The 15,356-nt window shown below is 40.5% G+C and overlaps 1 gene segment (V, D, J or C) and 1 further gene; both read left to right on the top strand.

Annotated features, from left to right (window-relative positions):
- Nucleotides 1-15,356, top strand: part of Igh (immunoglobulin heavy chain complex) — a 2,751,187-nt gene that overhangs the window by 432,872 nt on the left and 2,302,959 nt on the right.
- Ighv8-11 (immunoglobulin heavy variable V8-11) lies at nucleotides 9,634-9,934 on the top strand. The segment is given in 1 exon segment: nucleotides 9,634-9,934. A coding segment is annotated over 1 exon segment (301 nt).

Raw genomic sequence — 15,356 nt, 5'->3', positions numbered from 1 at the left:
GTGGATATTTTGATCCTTCTTAGAAGGGGTAACAAAATACCCATAGAAGGAGTTACAGAGACAAAGTTTGGAGCTGATACAGAAGGATGGACCATCCAGAGACAGCCCCAGCTGGGGACCCATCCCATTATCAGCCACCAAACGCATATGCCAGCAATATTTTGCTGAAAGTACCCTGATATAGCTGTCTCTTGTGAGGCTATGCCAGTGCCTGGCAATTATAGAAGTGGATGCTCACAGTCATCTATTGGATGGAGCACAGGGTCCCCAGGGGAGGTGATAGAGAAAGTGCCCTAGGAGCTGAAAGGGTCTACAACCCTATAGAAGGACCAACAATATGAACTAACCATTACTCCCAGAGCTCGTGTCTCTAGCTGCATATGTAGCAGAAGATGGCCTTGTTGGCCATCCTTGGGAAGAGAGGCCCCTTGGTCTTGCAAACTTTATATGCCCCAGTACAGGAGAACATCAGGGCCAGGAATTGGGAGTGGGTGGGTAGGGGAGCAGGACCGGGGGAGGGTATAGGGGACTTTCGGGATAGCATTTTAAATGTAAATGAAGAAAATATCTAATAAAAATGTTATAAAACAAAACAAAAATCCACAAAACCTCTGATTGGGATCAATCTGTAACATATTTGTTTCCCTCCCTGGTATCACATTTCCAACTCTGTATAGTTAGTGCTACTTTCTTACCTGCATGAGCAGAATGTACACACACAGCATATAATCTTAGAGGGCCTGTGGGTCAGTTGTGTTGACTCACATGAGGCGGTATACGAGGGTCTGTTATGGCTGTGGAAGGGGGGTTCTGATACAGTTCCTGCTCCTGGAGAATCCCCAGCCTGTTCTCTGTAGAATTCTCATATTCCCCATGTGTGCTGATGACTGCTTTTGGCCTGAAATTGATCTACTCTTGACTACTTTACTTTCAATCTCTCTTTCTGGTGAATATACTTCCCCTCATTACTGAGAGCAAATCACTCTATAATAAATGAAACAGATGCTTTTCTTAGGAATGAGTAATGGAGTTGGTCGTGAGGCTGTGGAGGACAAGGAAAAGGATTTCTGCTTGCCATTTTGGGCCATAGGAAAGGATCTAGAGAAAGTAACCACAAAGGCCATAGAGGCCAACATGCTGCTTTGTAGAAATAGTTCATTGTCAGACTTGGCCTTGAAATTGGAAACGTGAGGAGATACATGTACTCTCAAGTGCAACGACTGCTGTATGAATTAGTCAGGATGACTTGGGGATATCAAGGAGAGTGAAAGTGGTCTCAAGATTAAAAGGCATGAATAGAAAAAAAATCTATATGGCTTAATTGGCCATCATTAGGAGAGGCCCTTGGTCTTGCGAAGATTATATGCCACACACAGGGGAATGCCAGGGCCAGGAAATGGGAGTGGGTGCTTTGGGCAGTAGGGTGGGTGGATGGTATAGGGGACTTTCAGGATAGCATTTGTAATGTAAAATGAACAAAATATCTAATAAAATGTTTTTGAAAAAAAACAGAAAGAAACTCTGTAAAATACAACTAAACAGCAGATTTATTTTATAGGTGAAAGATTTATATATATCTAGAAACAAATAAAATTTAAAGGTGAGTAGACTATGCTATGAAATCTTTAGGATGAGGAAATAAAGATTAGAAAATTTAAAAGATGATGTTCAAGCATACAAAAACAGTAATTTGTTCTCCTGGTTGCTTGTAGGATTTGCTATGACAATGCCTAGAGAGATATTAGAGAGAGCTGATGGCTTTACATGCATAAAATTAAAAACTTTGTAAAAATTTTTTTCTGTTCTTACATGAAAACAGTTACTAACGACTGCTCTCTGCTATACCAGGAAATCACAGGAGCTGTGCCCAGATATCAATGAAGAATAGGCTGTTTAACACCTATAAGGAAATGTTCTTTTGTTTTGTGTTTAGTTTCTGTTTTAAGGAAACAGGGTTAAAGCTAATGATCTGGGATTCATTATATATACATTTAAGGATTTTCAAATTAAATATTAATAATGATCAAAGCCTTATGAAAGTTTAGGAGATAAAAGCCTTGGTTCAGGCTCTCTGGTTTTGAGAAATAGAGAAAGGTGAGAAGGAAAAAAGGAGAAAAAAGGGGAAGGCAAAAGCGTGATAGGAGAGGAAGGAAAAATAAGAATCCTTGGGTGAATAGAGAGCACTTGAACCGAGAGTTTATATCCACTACTGACCAGAATCATTATTGAGTTAGCTGAGCTCCCATTCCCATCTTTAAGACCCTCCCAGTGAACCTCTACACTGTGTTACAATGGCTCATGACTGTTGGGAGATGAGAGCCTCTTCATGACTGCTCACCTTCAGGAAGAACCTAAGTGCCCTGAAAGAAAAGATGATAAGGTCTTTACAAAGTGTGGAGCAGTCACTGAAGAATCCATCAGACTGTCAGTTTACTCATTCAAGAACTAGTTCACTCTGAGGCAGAGCTCTGCCACCACTAAGATGGAGCTTTGAAGACACAGTGAACAGTTTCCCTGTGTGCTCAGAAAGAAGTCCCTTTGAGGATGCACAGGACCAGCAGGGGGTGATGTAGATTCAACTTTCACTAAGAGAGAAAGAGTAGCAGGTACAGAGAAAAAACTGGGGAGTGAGAGTGAGGCAGTCCTAGGAGACTCTGAGGCTTCCTTTCCAAACATCACACACTTCAGTGACCATAAGATATATGTGATGGAGCACCTGTGACAAGACTACCAATTTAGGACAGTAAAAGTTATTTGTTAAGTAATTGTGCATATGTTTTATTCATTACATATTAACCTTATTGGAAGGACAAAACCCAATTCATATGCAAATGACAGAATGACAGAAAATTTCAAGCATTATGTGTCAAATGTTCAGTCATCACCTTCACTGTTAGTTGGATCTGTAAATCTATCTGTAACTTCTTTCCCTTGGCAGAAGGGATTTTCTCAGTTGGAAAATATGAGTGATTGTGACTTAGGAACATACGTCTTGATGTTCCATCCACAATGTTGAACTAATGAAGCTCCTTTGGGAAGGTATGAGACCTGGGACCTATTGCCACATGAAACCCTCAGCTCAGGAGAACGAGAGGGGGAGAAGATAGACATATTTTCACAGCCTGGTCTTCTTAAATTTTTATTTTTATTTTATTTATTGTACATTGTATTTTTATTTTAATTTATATTATTTATATTATTTATTTGTGTATTTATTTATGTGTTTATTTGTTTGTTTATTTATTAATTTTGGTTTTTTGAGACAGGGTTTCTCTGTGTAGTCCTGGCTGTCCTGGAACTCACTCTGTAGACCAAGCTGGCCTCAAACTCATTATTTTTATTTTTATCTCTTAATTATCTGTATATTTCCCTCTTGAGTTTATTTGTAAATTAGAACATTGTATTAGCTTGTCAAGAACAATTTTTCAACTGTTAGAATTTTAGAATTCTAACCTACTGTGGGTACACCCAGGTTCCTAATAGTTTCTGATAAGAAATTCACTTTCTTTTCCCTGCCTGGATGCCATTTGCACCTTATGAGATTAGATCCTGTCTCTGGTAGCAGACTTTCCACATCATCTAAAGGAATGTCTGGTTGCTGCTGTACCCTGAGCATATTAGAATCTTATTATATACAACATCAATATATAACATGCCTTCCTCAAATAAATCCCATGATAGTACCGTCAATTTCAATCCAAGTGCTTGATAGTTTCTGTAGGATGGATTGGAAGTTCAAACTTAGCCATTACTTGTTCCATCTGCAGTGCTTTTTCCCCCAATCAAATGTCCTTGAAATGAACATAGAGACACAGAAATGATTATGGCACTTATTAGAAACATAACATAAACACTCTAGTTGAGTTGGAAATAAGCTCTCTAGCTGAGTATACCTGAGTGCAGGAATTTTATAAAGTATATCAGTGAAATAATCTAAATTAATGAGTTAATGTGACCCTAATTTAGAGAAATCTGTTCCATTCTTGAACCCCAAGTAGCATAGTGCTTTATATATAAAATTTATAAAATCTAGTTTGATTATATTTCTGTATTTTAATTTTTTACCAAGTTGTGCATATCTCTGTCTGTACATTTATGGACTTGGACCCAGAATTACTTCAAGCACCTCTGAGAAACTCAGGAAAAATTGTTCTCATTCATTGCAGCTCCTAGCACAGACTTAAGACAACATCACACTTCTATGCCCTTCATGGATAAAGCTTGTGAAATGCAGTATCTGTGTTCCAGGCTAGAAAAGCTATTCTGTCTTCTGAAGATTCTCTTTTCTGACTCAGGAACCGGCACTTTTTCTGTCACTTAAGCCCATTAATCCAAACCTGGCAACTTAGCCTCTGTGTTATCCATTCTAGGATCTTTACCTTCTTGTAGACCATTCTTATTGCCTGATGAGAATGTACATGTTGATCTTTGAGTCTCATGAGGAAAATGTCAGAAAATTTTCTATTACAAGATACATAATTTATTCCAACTCAATTTTTCGACGAATTAGAAAGAGAAATCTGCAAATTCATCTGGAATAACAATAAACCTAGGATAGCAAAAACTCTTCTCAAGGATAAAAGAACCTCTGGTGGAATCACCATGCCTGACCTAAAGATTTACTACAGAGCAATTGTGATAAAAACGCATGGTACTGGTATAATGACAGACAAGTAGACCAATGGAATAGAATTGAAGACCCAGAAATGAACCCACACACCTATGGTCACTTGATCTTCGTCAAGGGAGCTAAAATCATCCAATGGAAAAAAGACAGCATTTTCAACAAATGATGCTGGCACAACTGGTGGTTATCATGTAGAAGAATGTGAATTGATCCATTCCTATCTCCTTGTACTAAGGTCAAATCTAAGTGGATCAAGGAGCTGCACATAAAACCAGAGACACTGAAACTTATAGAGGAGATAGTGGGGAAAAGCCTAGAAGATATTGGCACAGGGGAAAAATTCCTGAATAGAACAGCAATGGCTTGTGCTGTAAGATCGAGAATTGACATATGGGACCTCATGAAAGTGCAAAACTTCTGTAAGGCAGAAGACACTGTCAATAAGACAAAAAGGCCACCAACAGATTGGGAAAGGATCTTTACCTATCCTAAATCAGATAGAGAACTAATATCAAATATATATATGAAGAACTCAAGAAGGTGGACTCCAGAAAATCAAATAACCCCATTAAAAATGGGGTTCAGAGCTACACAAAGAATTCTCACCTGAGGAATACGAAATGGCTGAGAAACACCTGAAAAAATGGTCAACATCCTTAATCATCAGGAAAATGCAAATCAAAACAAACCTGAGATTCCATCTCACACCAGTCAGAATGGCTAAGATCAAAAATTCAGGTGACAGCAGATGCTGGCAAGGATGTGGAGAAAGAGGAACACTCCTCCATTGTTGGTGGGATTGCAAGCTTGTACAACCACTCTGGAAATCAGTCAGGCAGTTCCTCAGAAAATTGGATATGGTACTACTGGAGGATCCCGCAATATCTTTCCTGGGCATATATCCAGAAGATGTTCCAACTAGTAAGATAGAAACATGCTCCACTATATTCATAGCAAGCTTATTTATAATAGATAGAAGCTGGAAAGAACCCAGATACCCTAAATAGAGAAATGGATACAAAAAATGTGGTACATTAACACAATGGAATACTACTCAGCTATTAAAAAGAATGAATTTATGAAATTCGTAGGCAAATGGATGGACCTGGAGGGCATCATCCTGAGTGAGGTAACCCAATCACAAAAGAACTCAAATGATATGTATTCACTGATAAGTGGATATTAGCAGAGAAGCTTAGAATACCCAAGATATAAGTTACAATTTGCAAAGCACATGAAACTCAAGTAGAACGAAGACCAAAGTTTGGACACTTTACCCCTTCTTAAAATTGTTAACAAAACACCCATGGAAGGAGTTACAGAGACAAAGTTTGGAGCTGAGACAAAAGAATGGACCGTTTAGAGATTGCCATATCAGGGGATCCATCCCATAATCAGCCTCCAAACGCTGACACCATTGCATACAATAGCAAGGTTTTGCTGAAATTACCCAGATAGAGCTGCCTCTTGTGAGATTATGTCGGCGCCTATCAAACACAGAATTGGATGCTCACAGTCAGCTATTGGATGGATCACAGGTCCCCCAATGGAGGAGCTAGAGAAAGTACCCAAGGAGCTAAAGGGACCTGCAACCCTATAGTTAGTACAACATTATGAACTAACCAATACCCCGGAGCTCTTGACTCTAGCTGCATATGTATCAAAAGACAGCCTAGTTGGCCATCACTGAAAAGAGAGGCCCATTGGACCTGCAAACTTTATATGCCACAGTCCAGGGGAATACCAGGGCCAAAAAGTGCGAGTGTGGGGGTAGGGTATGGGGAACTTTTGGTATAGCATTGGAAATGTAAGTGAGGAAAATAGCTAAAAAAAAGATACATAATTTACTCATAGATAAAAAGTTATTTTAACATTGACAACCCCCTGGAAAATGAATGCAGTGTTCAGGTCTTATTGCTCATATTACACTAATGGTTCGGGTCCTCAGATGGCACTCAGCATTCTGGGATTGTTTTCTCTTCCTCATGTTGATACAACCATGTGCTAAGATCCTATTTTATGGTTTGGACATATCTTGATAATTTTATCTTTCAAAATTCTGAAATTAGGAAGATTTTTTTATTCATAAAAGGAACTTGATTGGGTTTTGTGTAGACTTCTTTAATGAAATCAGTCAGCTACACAAGCTTTTTTCGACGTATTCAGTCATGTTCATGCATGACTGCATGATGTTGATCAAAGTTAGGCAAATCTCATTCTCTCTAAGTTCTAAAACATCAATACTGATAAGAACAAAGACAAATTCATTGTGTCTTAACATTTCTGAAGGTTGTCGAACAATTATCTAAGCTTGTGTGCTGTGCCTTCAAGAAGCCTCAGCCCACTGTGCCTTCTTCCAAGATTATCTGCAACTGTGAGAATTAAATAAACTCCCTGCTTACAGTTTTTGTTTTCTGCTGTTGATTTTAACGTTATCACAAATACAGGTCAATATAAAGAAGAAGCTACTGAATATTGAATAGATGGAAATCTCAAATATGTGAGCCAGGAACTTGACACATCAATAAAGTCAATGAAATCACTCTTTTTCATGGAATTATAGTATTCACAATTACCAGCCTTGGGATGGTATATACTCTTACATTATGCAAGAAGTATACAATTACTGTATCAACTTTGTGGAAAAATATATAGTGGTAAGATTCACACCGAGTGCCATCAAAGTATGAGTAAAATCTCTACTTTGAGTCTCATCTGCTCTCCATGGAAAATCATAGGGAAGTGATTCCTAGATGAGTGGACAGAGTCTGGGCCCTTTGTGTTAGAGTGAGTGTCTCTCTCAACTCTACTGCAACACAACACCACTCATCAGCAGAGTTGTGTACTGAGGAACCTGGTCTTGTGTGTTACATACTCTTTTTTTTTCATTTTTTTAATTTTTTAAATTAGGTATTTAGCTCATTTACATTTCCAATGCTATACCAAAAGTCCCCCATACCCACCCACCCCCACTCCCCTACCCGCCAACTCCCCCTTTTTGGCCCTGGCGTTCCCCTGTTCTGGGGCATATAAAGTTTGCGTGTCCAATGGGCCTCTCTTTCCAGTGATGGCCGACTAGGCCATCTTTTGATACATATGCAGCTAGAGTCAAGAGCTCCGGGGTACTGGTTAGTTCATAATGTTGATCCACCTATAGGGTTGCAGATCCCTTTAGCTCCTTGGGTACTTTCTCTAGCTCCTCCATTGGGAGCCCTGTGATCCATCCATTAGCTGACTGTGAGCATCCACTTCTGTGTTTGCTAGGCCCCGGCATAGTCTCACAAGAGACAGCTACATCTGGGTCCTTTCAATAAAATCTTGCTAGTGTATGCAATGGTGTCAGTGTTTGGATGCTGATTATGGGGTGGATCCCTGGATATGGCAGTCTCTACATGGTCCATCCTTTCATCTCAGCTCCAAACTTTGTCTTTGTAACTCCTTCCATTGTTGTTTTGTTCCCAATTCTAAGGAGGGGCATAGTGTCCACACTTCAGTCTTAATTTTTCTTGAGTTTCATGTGTTTAGGAAATGAACCCACACACCTATGGTCACTTGATCTTCGACAAGGGAGCTAAAACCATTCAGTGGAAGAAAGACAGCATTTTCAACAATTGGTGCTGGCACAAGTGGTTGTTATCATGTAGAAGAATGCGAATTGATCCATACTTATCTCCTTGTACTAAGGTCAAATCTAAATGGATCAAAGAACTTCACATAAAACCAGAGACACTCAAACTTATAGAGGAGAAAGTGGGGAAAAGCCTTGAAGATATGGGCACAGGGGAAAAATTCCTGAACAGAACAGCAATGGCTTGTGCTGTAAGATCAAGAATTGACAAATGGGACCTAATGAAACTCCAAAGTTTCTGCAAGGCAAAAGACACCGTCAGTAAGACAAAAAGACCACCAACAGATTGGGAAAGGATCTTTACCTATCCTAAATCAGATAGGGGACTAATATCCAACATATATAAAGAACTCAAGAAGGTGGACTTCAGAAAATCAAATAACCCCATTTAAAAATGGGGCTCAGAACTGAACAAAGAATTCTCACCTGAGGAATACCGAATCGCAGAGAAGCACCTGAAAAAATGTTCAACATCCTTAATCATCAGGGAAATGCAAATCAAAACAACCCTGAGATTCCACCTCACACCAGTCAGAATGGCTAAGATCAAAAATTCAGGTGACAGCAGATACTGGCGAGGATGTGAAGAAAAAGGAACACTCCTCCATTGTTGGTGGGATTGCAGGCTTGTACAACCACTCTGGAAATCCGTCTGGCAGTTCCTCAGAAAATTGGACATAGTACTACCGGAGGATCCAGCAATACCTCTCCTGGGCATATATCCAGAAGATGCCCCAACTGGTAAGAAGGGCACATGCTCCACTATGTTCATAGCAGCCTTATTTATAATAGCCAGAAGCTGGAAAGAACCCAGATGCCCCTCAACAGAGGAATGGATACAGAAAATGTGGTACATCTACACAATGGAGTACTACTCAGCTATTAAAAAGAATGAATTTATGAAATTCCTAGCCAAATGGATGGACCTGGAGGGCATCATCCTGAGTGAGGTTACACATTCACAAAGGAACTCACACAATATGTAATCACTGATAAGTGGATATTAGCCCAAAACCTAGGATACCCAAGATATAAGTTACATACTGTCTATGGTAAGCAAAAATGAATTCACTTGAGGGTTCCTGCATCTCCCATCATAGACTGATACCTGAGTCCTAAAACTTAAGTATACCATCAGAGGCAGCACCCGGTGAGGGAATGCAAATCTCTCCTGGATCCACCCAACCTTGGGTTAAAAAGCCAAAGCTGGGCCTGTGTACTCACAAGTGTGCAGCCATGGGCAGGCTTACTTCTTCATTCCTGCTACTGATTGTTCCTGCATGTGAGTGCCAAGACTTCTTAAGGGCTAAACTCTTCTATCTTCACCTGTTCCAAACTTACCTTCTCCATTTTCTTTTTCTCAACAGATGTCCTCTCCCAGATTACTCAGAAAGAGTCTGGCCCTGGGATATTGCAGCCCTCCCAGACCCTCAGTCTGACTTGTTCTTTCTCTGGGTTTTCACTGAGCACTTCTGGTATGGGTGTAGGCTGGATTCATCAGCCTTCAGGGAATGGTCTGGAGTGGCTGGCACACATTTGGTGGAATGATAATAAGTACTATAACACAGCCCTGAAGAGCCGGCTCACAATCTCCAAGGATACCTCCAACAACCAGGTATTCCTCAAGATCGCCAGTGTGGACACTGCAGATACTGCCACATACTACTGTGCTCGAATAGCACATTGTCACAGCCTCAGTTATAAGCTGTACAGTAATTCAGGCTGGTTTTCAGCTCTGTTCCTTCCTATTATATCGTAAGATAATATGACTTCACTTTTCTTCTGGCCTCTGTGGTTTCCTGTTTGCTCTTAGTTGAACAGCTTTCCATTCCTGTTATTCACCTTAGGTCTCTATTAAGATGTTCATGAATGATTCTGTCTGTGTTTTGTTTTTTTTAAAGCTGGTGGATGTTTGGTGCCAGGTAGTTCAGAGCTTGGTTCCACTCAGTCTTAGGCTTCAAATTCGCACAGCAGAAGATTCCAAATTATTGTTATGTTCAACCTCAGTGAATACTTGTAAATGGTGAAGATGGCAATTACTGGATGAGTATTCTTGAATTGAGTCATTGACCAAAGAGTGTCCATAGATACTCCCAAATAATTCAGACTGTTCTGATGTCTACTTGTTTCTGCTCACAAACTAATTTTAACACCATATGGTTCAAGATAACACTTATATATCTCAATGAACACAGAAGTTGAGCTTGTCTCCAAGTAGAGGTTTCATTCCTGTTGATTAGTGTTCATAATACTGGAGGTACTTTGTGTGACATTGGATGAGAAAAGTAATAATCAATCTAGCTATAAACCCTGTTGTCTACAATAGTTGCCTGCTTGTGGATTATGCTTATACAATAGGGCACAAACATTTTAGGATTAATCATTTATTCATTGATGGAATTTAAGGCCTATGAAATTAGGGTTAGGATTAGGTTTAGGCTTACAGTTATGGTTAGCATTTTCCATGGGTGACTCTGATTGAATTTCAAAAAAAAAAAAAAAAAAAACTGAAATTGGATAAGCCATGGTCCCAAGGAAAAATCATATTCCACTGTTCTGATAGAGCAACATATGCATAAACAGATTTTTATTTACATAACCATATACTTAAACCGGTAATTCATCTATCCACCATCAGAGAGATGTTTTGCAGTAGATTGGAAGGAAGACAGAACCAGAAATGGATAATTTGTAGAGCACTGGTACTAAGTGGTTGATCCTCATAAAACTTTCCTCCCAGGACTAATGGACCATTGGGAAGGAAGATTGTCAGAGATGATGGATGACTCTAATGAAACATGCTCATCCAGAAGCAATCGGACTGATGCACATATGGACTCACAGAAACTATGGAAACAAGCATAGGGCTTAGATCAATCCAAGCCAGTGGAAGCCTGAGAGGGGGAAGTGGGACCTGTGCTCCAATCTCTAGCTAAGAAGCTATGTGTAACTGGTACTCATTTACAATGGACAATTTGACTTCTTCAGTGGAGTCTCAATTTCTGTATTAACCACTCTATAATGTAGGCCCTATGCCCAGGAGGTGGACAAACAAAACCAACACAATAGCATATTTGTAGAGAGTTTATACATATAGCTTTATTTAGGCATTTTTTTGTCTTACTGTTTTTTTGATGTGTATTTGAGTTCAATTTTTTTCTTCTTTTGAGTTTGTATCTGTGTGAGTGTATGTATGTATGTATGTATGTATGTATGTATGTATGTATGTATGTATGTATCATCTATGTAGGTATGTATGTATGTGTATTTGAGTGTGTGTGTGACAACAGAGTTGGAATAGATAGTAACAGAGATAGACAAGGAGACAGAAATTGATTCTTGTTTTTATGTTTTAGTTTGTGTTTGGTTAAAGAGTGAGTGAAAGGAAGGGTATGAAGTTAGGTTGGTAGCAAAGGAATGAGGATCTAGGTGAAGTTGGGGAGAAGAAAATATTGCTTATATAATCTTACACGTGTTCGCGACCGGCCAGGAAAGACGCAACAAACCGGAATCTTCTGCGGCAAAAGCTTTATTGCTTACATCTTCAGGAGCCAGAGAGCAAGAGAGCAAGAGAGCAAGAGTGCAAGAGTGCAAGAGAGAGAATGGCGAAACCCCGTCCCTTTTAAGGAGAATTATCCTCCGCCTAGGACGTGTCACTCTCTGATTGGCTGCAGCCCATCGGCCGAGCTGTCGTCACGGGGAAGGCAGAGCACATGGAGTGGAGAACTACCCTTGGCACATGCGCAAGGTGTGCATTTGTTTACCACTTAGAACACAGGATGTCAGTGCCATCTTGCAATGGCGAATGTGAGGGCGGCTCCCAACATCTCCCCCTTTCCTTTTAATAAGTGCAATAGGCCACCCATATTAATGATAGTGGAGATAGAGGTCAAATCCCCAGTGTGCAGGTAAAGGAGCCGTACACAAAACCCCTTCCAGGCTCATCACCCAGAGGGGTCCTGGTCTGGTCCCGTGTCGTTTTTCCTGGGGAGAAGGACACTTGGACACTCAACCTTCTTGAAAGATGACATGTCTCCCTAGAATAGGCTCATATGTGCCGCAGAGCCCTTCTACTGCAGTGCTTAGCCGTGCAACTCTCTCGGGCTGCTGAAGCACACTCACTCTATCCCGTGCAATGAGACTAGCCTCGTGGGGTGCAAGAGCTGAGTGGCCAGCGACCTATTGCTTAAGCATAGATATATCAGGGGAAGCACCATGTTCTAGAGCTGCAAGTGCCTGGGAAATAACCACCTTGTCTCTCCTAGTTTGGGCCTTAAGCTTACAGAACAACCAAAGAAGCAACATAATCCACAGCAAAGTTAGTGGATTATCTCCAAATAATATCAATCCCACCCATTCTTTAAAGAAGGAAAATGCTGAGGAGATCCAATTGGGTAATCCTTTGGTCAGGGACAGGTCCAAGCGCGTGGAGTTGACCTGAATAATGGCAATTCTCAATTCCCGAAGGGTCTGTTCAAATTTAGCCATCCAATTCTGTAACATATACTGAGAAAGACTTTTTGACAAATTAGCTGCCCTAGTAAATTTCTCATACTGAATGGAAGTAACGTATAATCCCGGAAACTTTTGTTCACATCCCAGCTGAGCTATTTGCCATAATACATCTAGTTGTTCCTGGACAAGATCTATGCGTTGATTAACCAGCATGAGACCTCCCTGTATCTTGACATTAGCTGAGGCCTGTTTATCTATGACTGTGGTCACCGAGGCTGACAATGTGTTAATGGTGTCAGTCGTCTGGACCTGTCCAGACAGAGCCAAGACTGTCTGAATCAAGGCCAAACCCAGTTCCTTGTTACTGGTAAAAAGGCAGGGGAATACTTGAGCATTATACATCACCAGCATTGGGAGTGGAAATGTCGACATTATCTCCCAACGCTTCTCTCTCTTTGTTATTGTCGCCCTGGACATCACCAAGACGAGGGACATCAGTATTCCCTTGTTCAGTCTGGATTTTTCGGGTGAGTCTTTCTGGTATCCAAAATGGGTTGTCTTCATTCTGTGGAAAAACACAAACAGCTCCCCTGGATCTTATCAAGATAGAATTCGGGCCATACCATTTATTATCAAGGACATTTTTCCATTTAACCATCTCATTGGGCCTATCTGGCTCTGAACAATGACGTTCAGCCGCAGTATGGCCATGAGCATCAAGATTTAAAAAATTGAATGTAAAGAGTGCCATAGACACAGACACTCTTGGTACTCGGGGTAGAGCCTCCTCCACTCCCCTCTTCTGTTTTAATAGATAGGATTTGAGGGTGCGATGCGCACGCCCAACAATACCCTGTCCTTGAGGGTTGTATGGAAGTCCAGTCAGGTGGGTCACGTCCATTTGACGGCAGAACTGCTGGAATTTTTGAGATGTATAAGCTGGTCCATTATCAGTCTTAAGGAGTTTGGGTTTCCCCCAAGCACTCCATGCCTCAAGGCAATGTTGAATCACATGTGAGGCTTTTTCTCCGGTTAACGGAGAAGCAAACATGATGCCAGAACATGTGTCAATGGACACATGGAGATATTGAAGTTTTCCAAAGGAAGAAACATGTGTAACATCCATTTGCCAGACCTGTAGAGGTCGAATACCGCGTGGGTTAATTCCCACATGAGGAACTGGCAAGAACTCACAGCAGCTTTGACATTGAGTAACAATGTCACGGGCTTCATTTTCTTGTCAAGTAGAAACGACTGTGTAATGTTTCAGCCGTCACATGAAAATTGTTATGAAAATTTCTTGCAGCTTCTACCGGGGATGATAGGGCAGCAGCTACCACTTTAGTGGCCTTATCTGCCAAATCATTTCCCAGAGCCATGGGGCCAGGTAGGCCTGAATGGGCTCTAACATGAGTAATATAAACAGGAAATCTTCTAGATAACAAAACTAATTGTATCTGCTGAAAAATATTGGCAACTTTACTGGAAGGCTTAATCACTCCAGCCACTTCTAAAAGATTTACTGCATTAACCACATAACAGGAATCTGACACAATATTAAGGGGTTCCAAAAAGGTTTTTAAAACTTCTAAAACCACTAAACATTCTACCACTTGAGGTGAATTTTCATTATATTGTTTGGATACTACTTTACCATTAGCCACATAGGCACCTGTGCCAGTTTTTGATCCATCAGTATATACCACAATCCCATTTTTAAGTGGGTTTCTTACCGTTATTTGTGGAAACACAACAGATTGATTTTGGGCAAACTGTAAAATTGGATGTTTTGGACAATGGTTATCTATTTGTCCTGAAAAGGAGGTAACTAAAACTGCTCAATCATTAGATGTGGCTGCCAAGGTTTGAACCTGTGCAGCGGTATAAGGTACAATTAAAAGATATGGACTTCGTCCAAAGTGGGTGATTGCTGCTTTTAGGCCTTTAAGGGCAAGCTGTGCAATTGCATCAGGATACCAATCTATTATTTTAGCTGGGGATACGTTTGGATGGATCCACAACAATGGCCCATTCTGCCACAAAACTGCGATTGGCAATTGTGCTGTCTTAAAGACACACAAACTGAAAGGCTGCGAATCCTCAATATGTTGTAATTGTGCATTCTGTAAGGCATTTTCCACTTTTTGTAAGGCCTGGTTAGCAGCTAGAGTAAGAGCCCTAGGGGAGGAGATATGAGGATCTCCTTCTAAAATACCAAACAAAGGCCTTAACTCAGCGGAAGGAATCTTCAAAAAAGTTCTGAGCCAATTAATATCTCCCAACAGCTTTTGAAAATCATTTAAGGTATGGAGGTGATCTCTCCTTATCTCTACCTTTTGGGGCACAATCTTATCTGGGGACACCACAGAGCCCAAGAATTGTCCTGTATCAGAAATTTGGACTTTTTCTGTGGCTATCTGTAAACCCTACTGACTTAAAGTTTTAAGTAGAAAAGGATATGCCTTTTGTAGAATGGTAAGGTTTTTATGGCACAGGAGGATGTCATCCATGTAAAGGAGCAAAATTAAAGAGGGGAATTGTTCCCTCACTGGCAAAAGAGCTTCTTGCACATAAAGTTGGCACATTGTAGGACTATTGGACATTCCCTGTGGTAAGACCTTCCATTGATACCTCTTATCAGGTTCC

This window comes from Mus musculus, chromosome 12 (assembly GCF_000001635.26).
Source record: "Mus musculus strain C57BL/6J chromosome 12, GRCm38.p6 C57BL/6J".
NCBI classification, from domain to species: domain Eukaryota; kingdom Metazoa; phylum Chordata; class Mammalia; order Rodentia; family Muridae; genus Mus; species Mus musculus.
The sequence above is the reverse complement of the archived record's forward strand: the minus strand, read 5'-3'. Positions and strand labels throughout refer to the sequence as shown.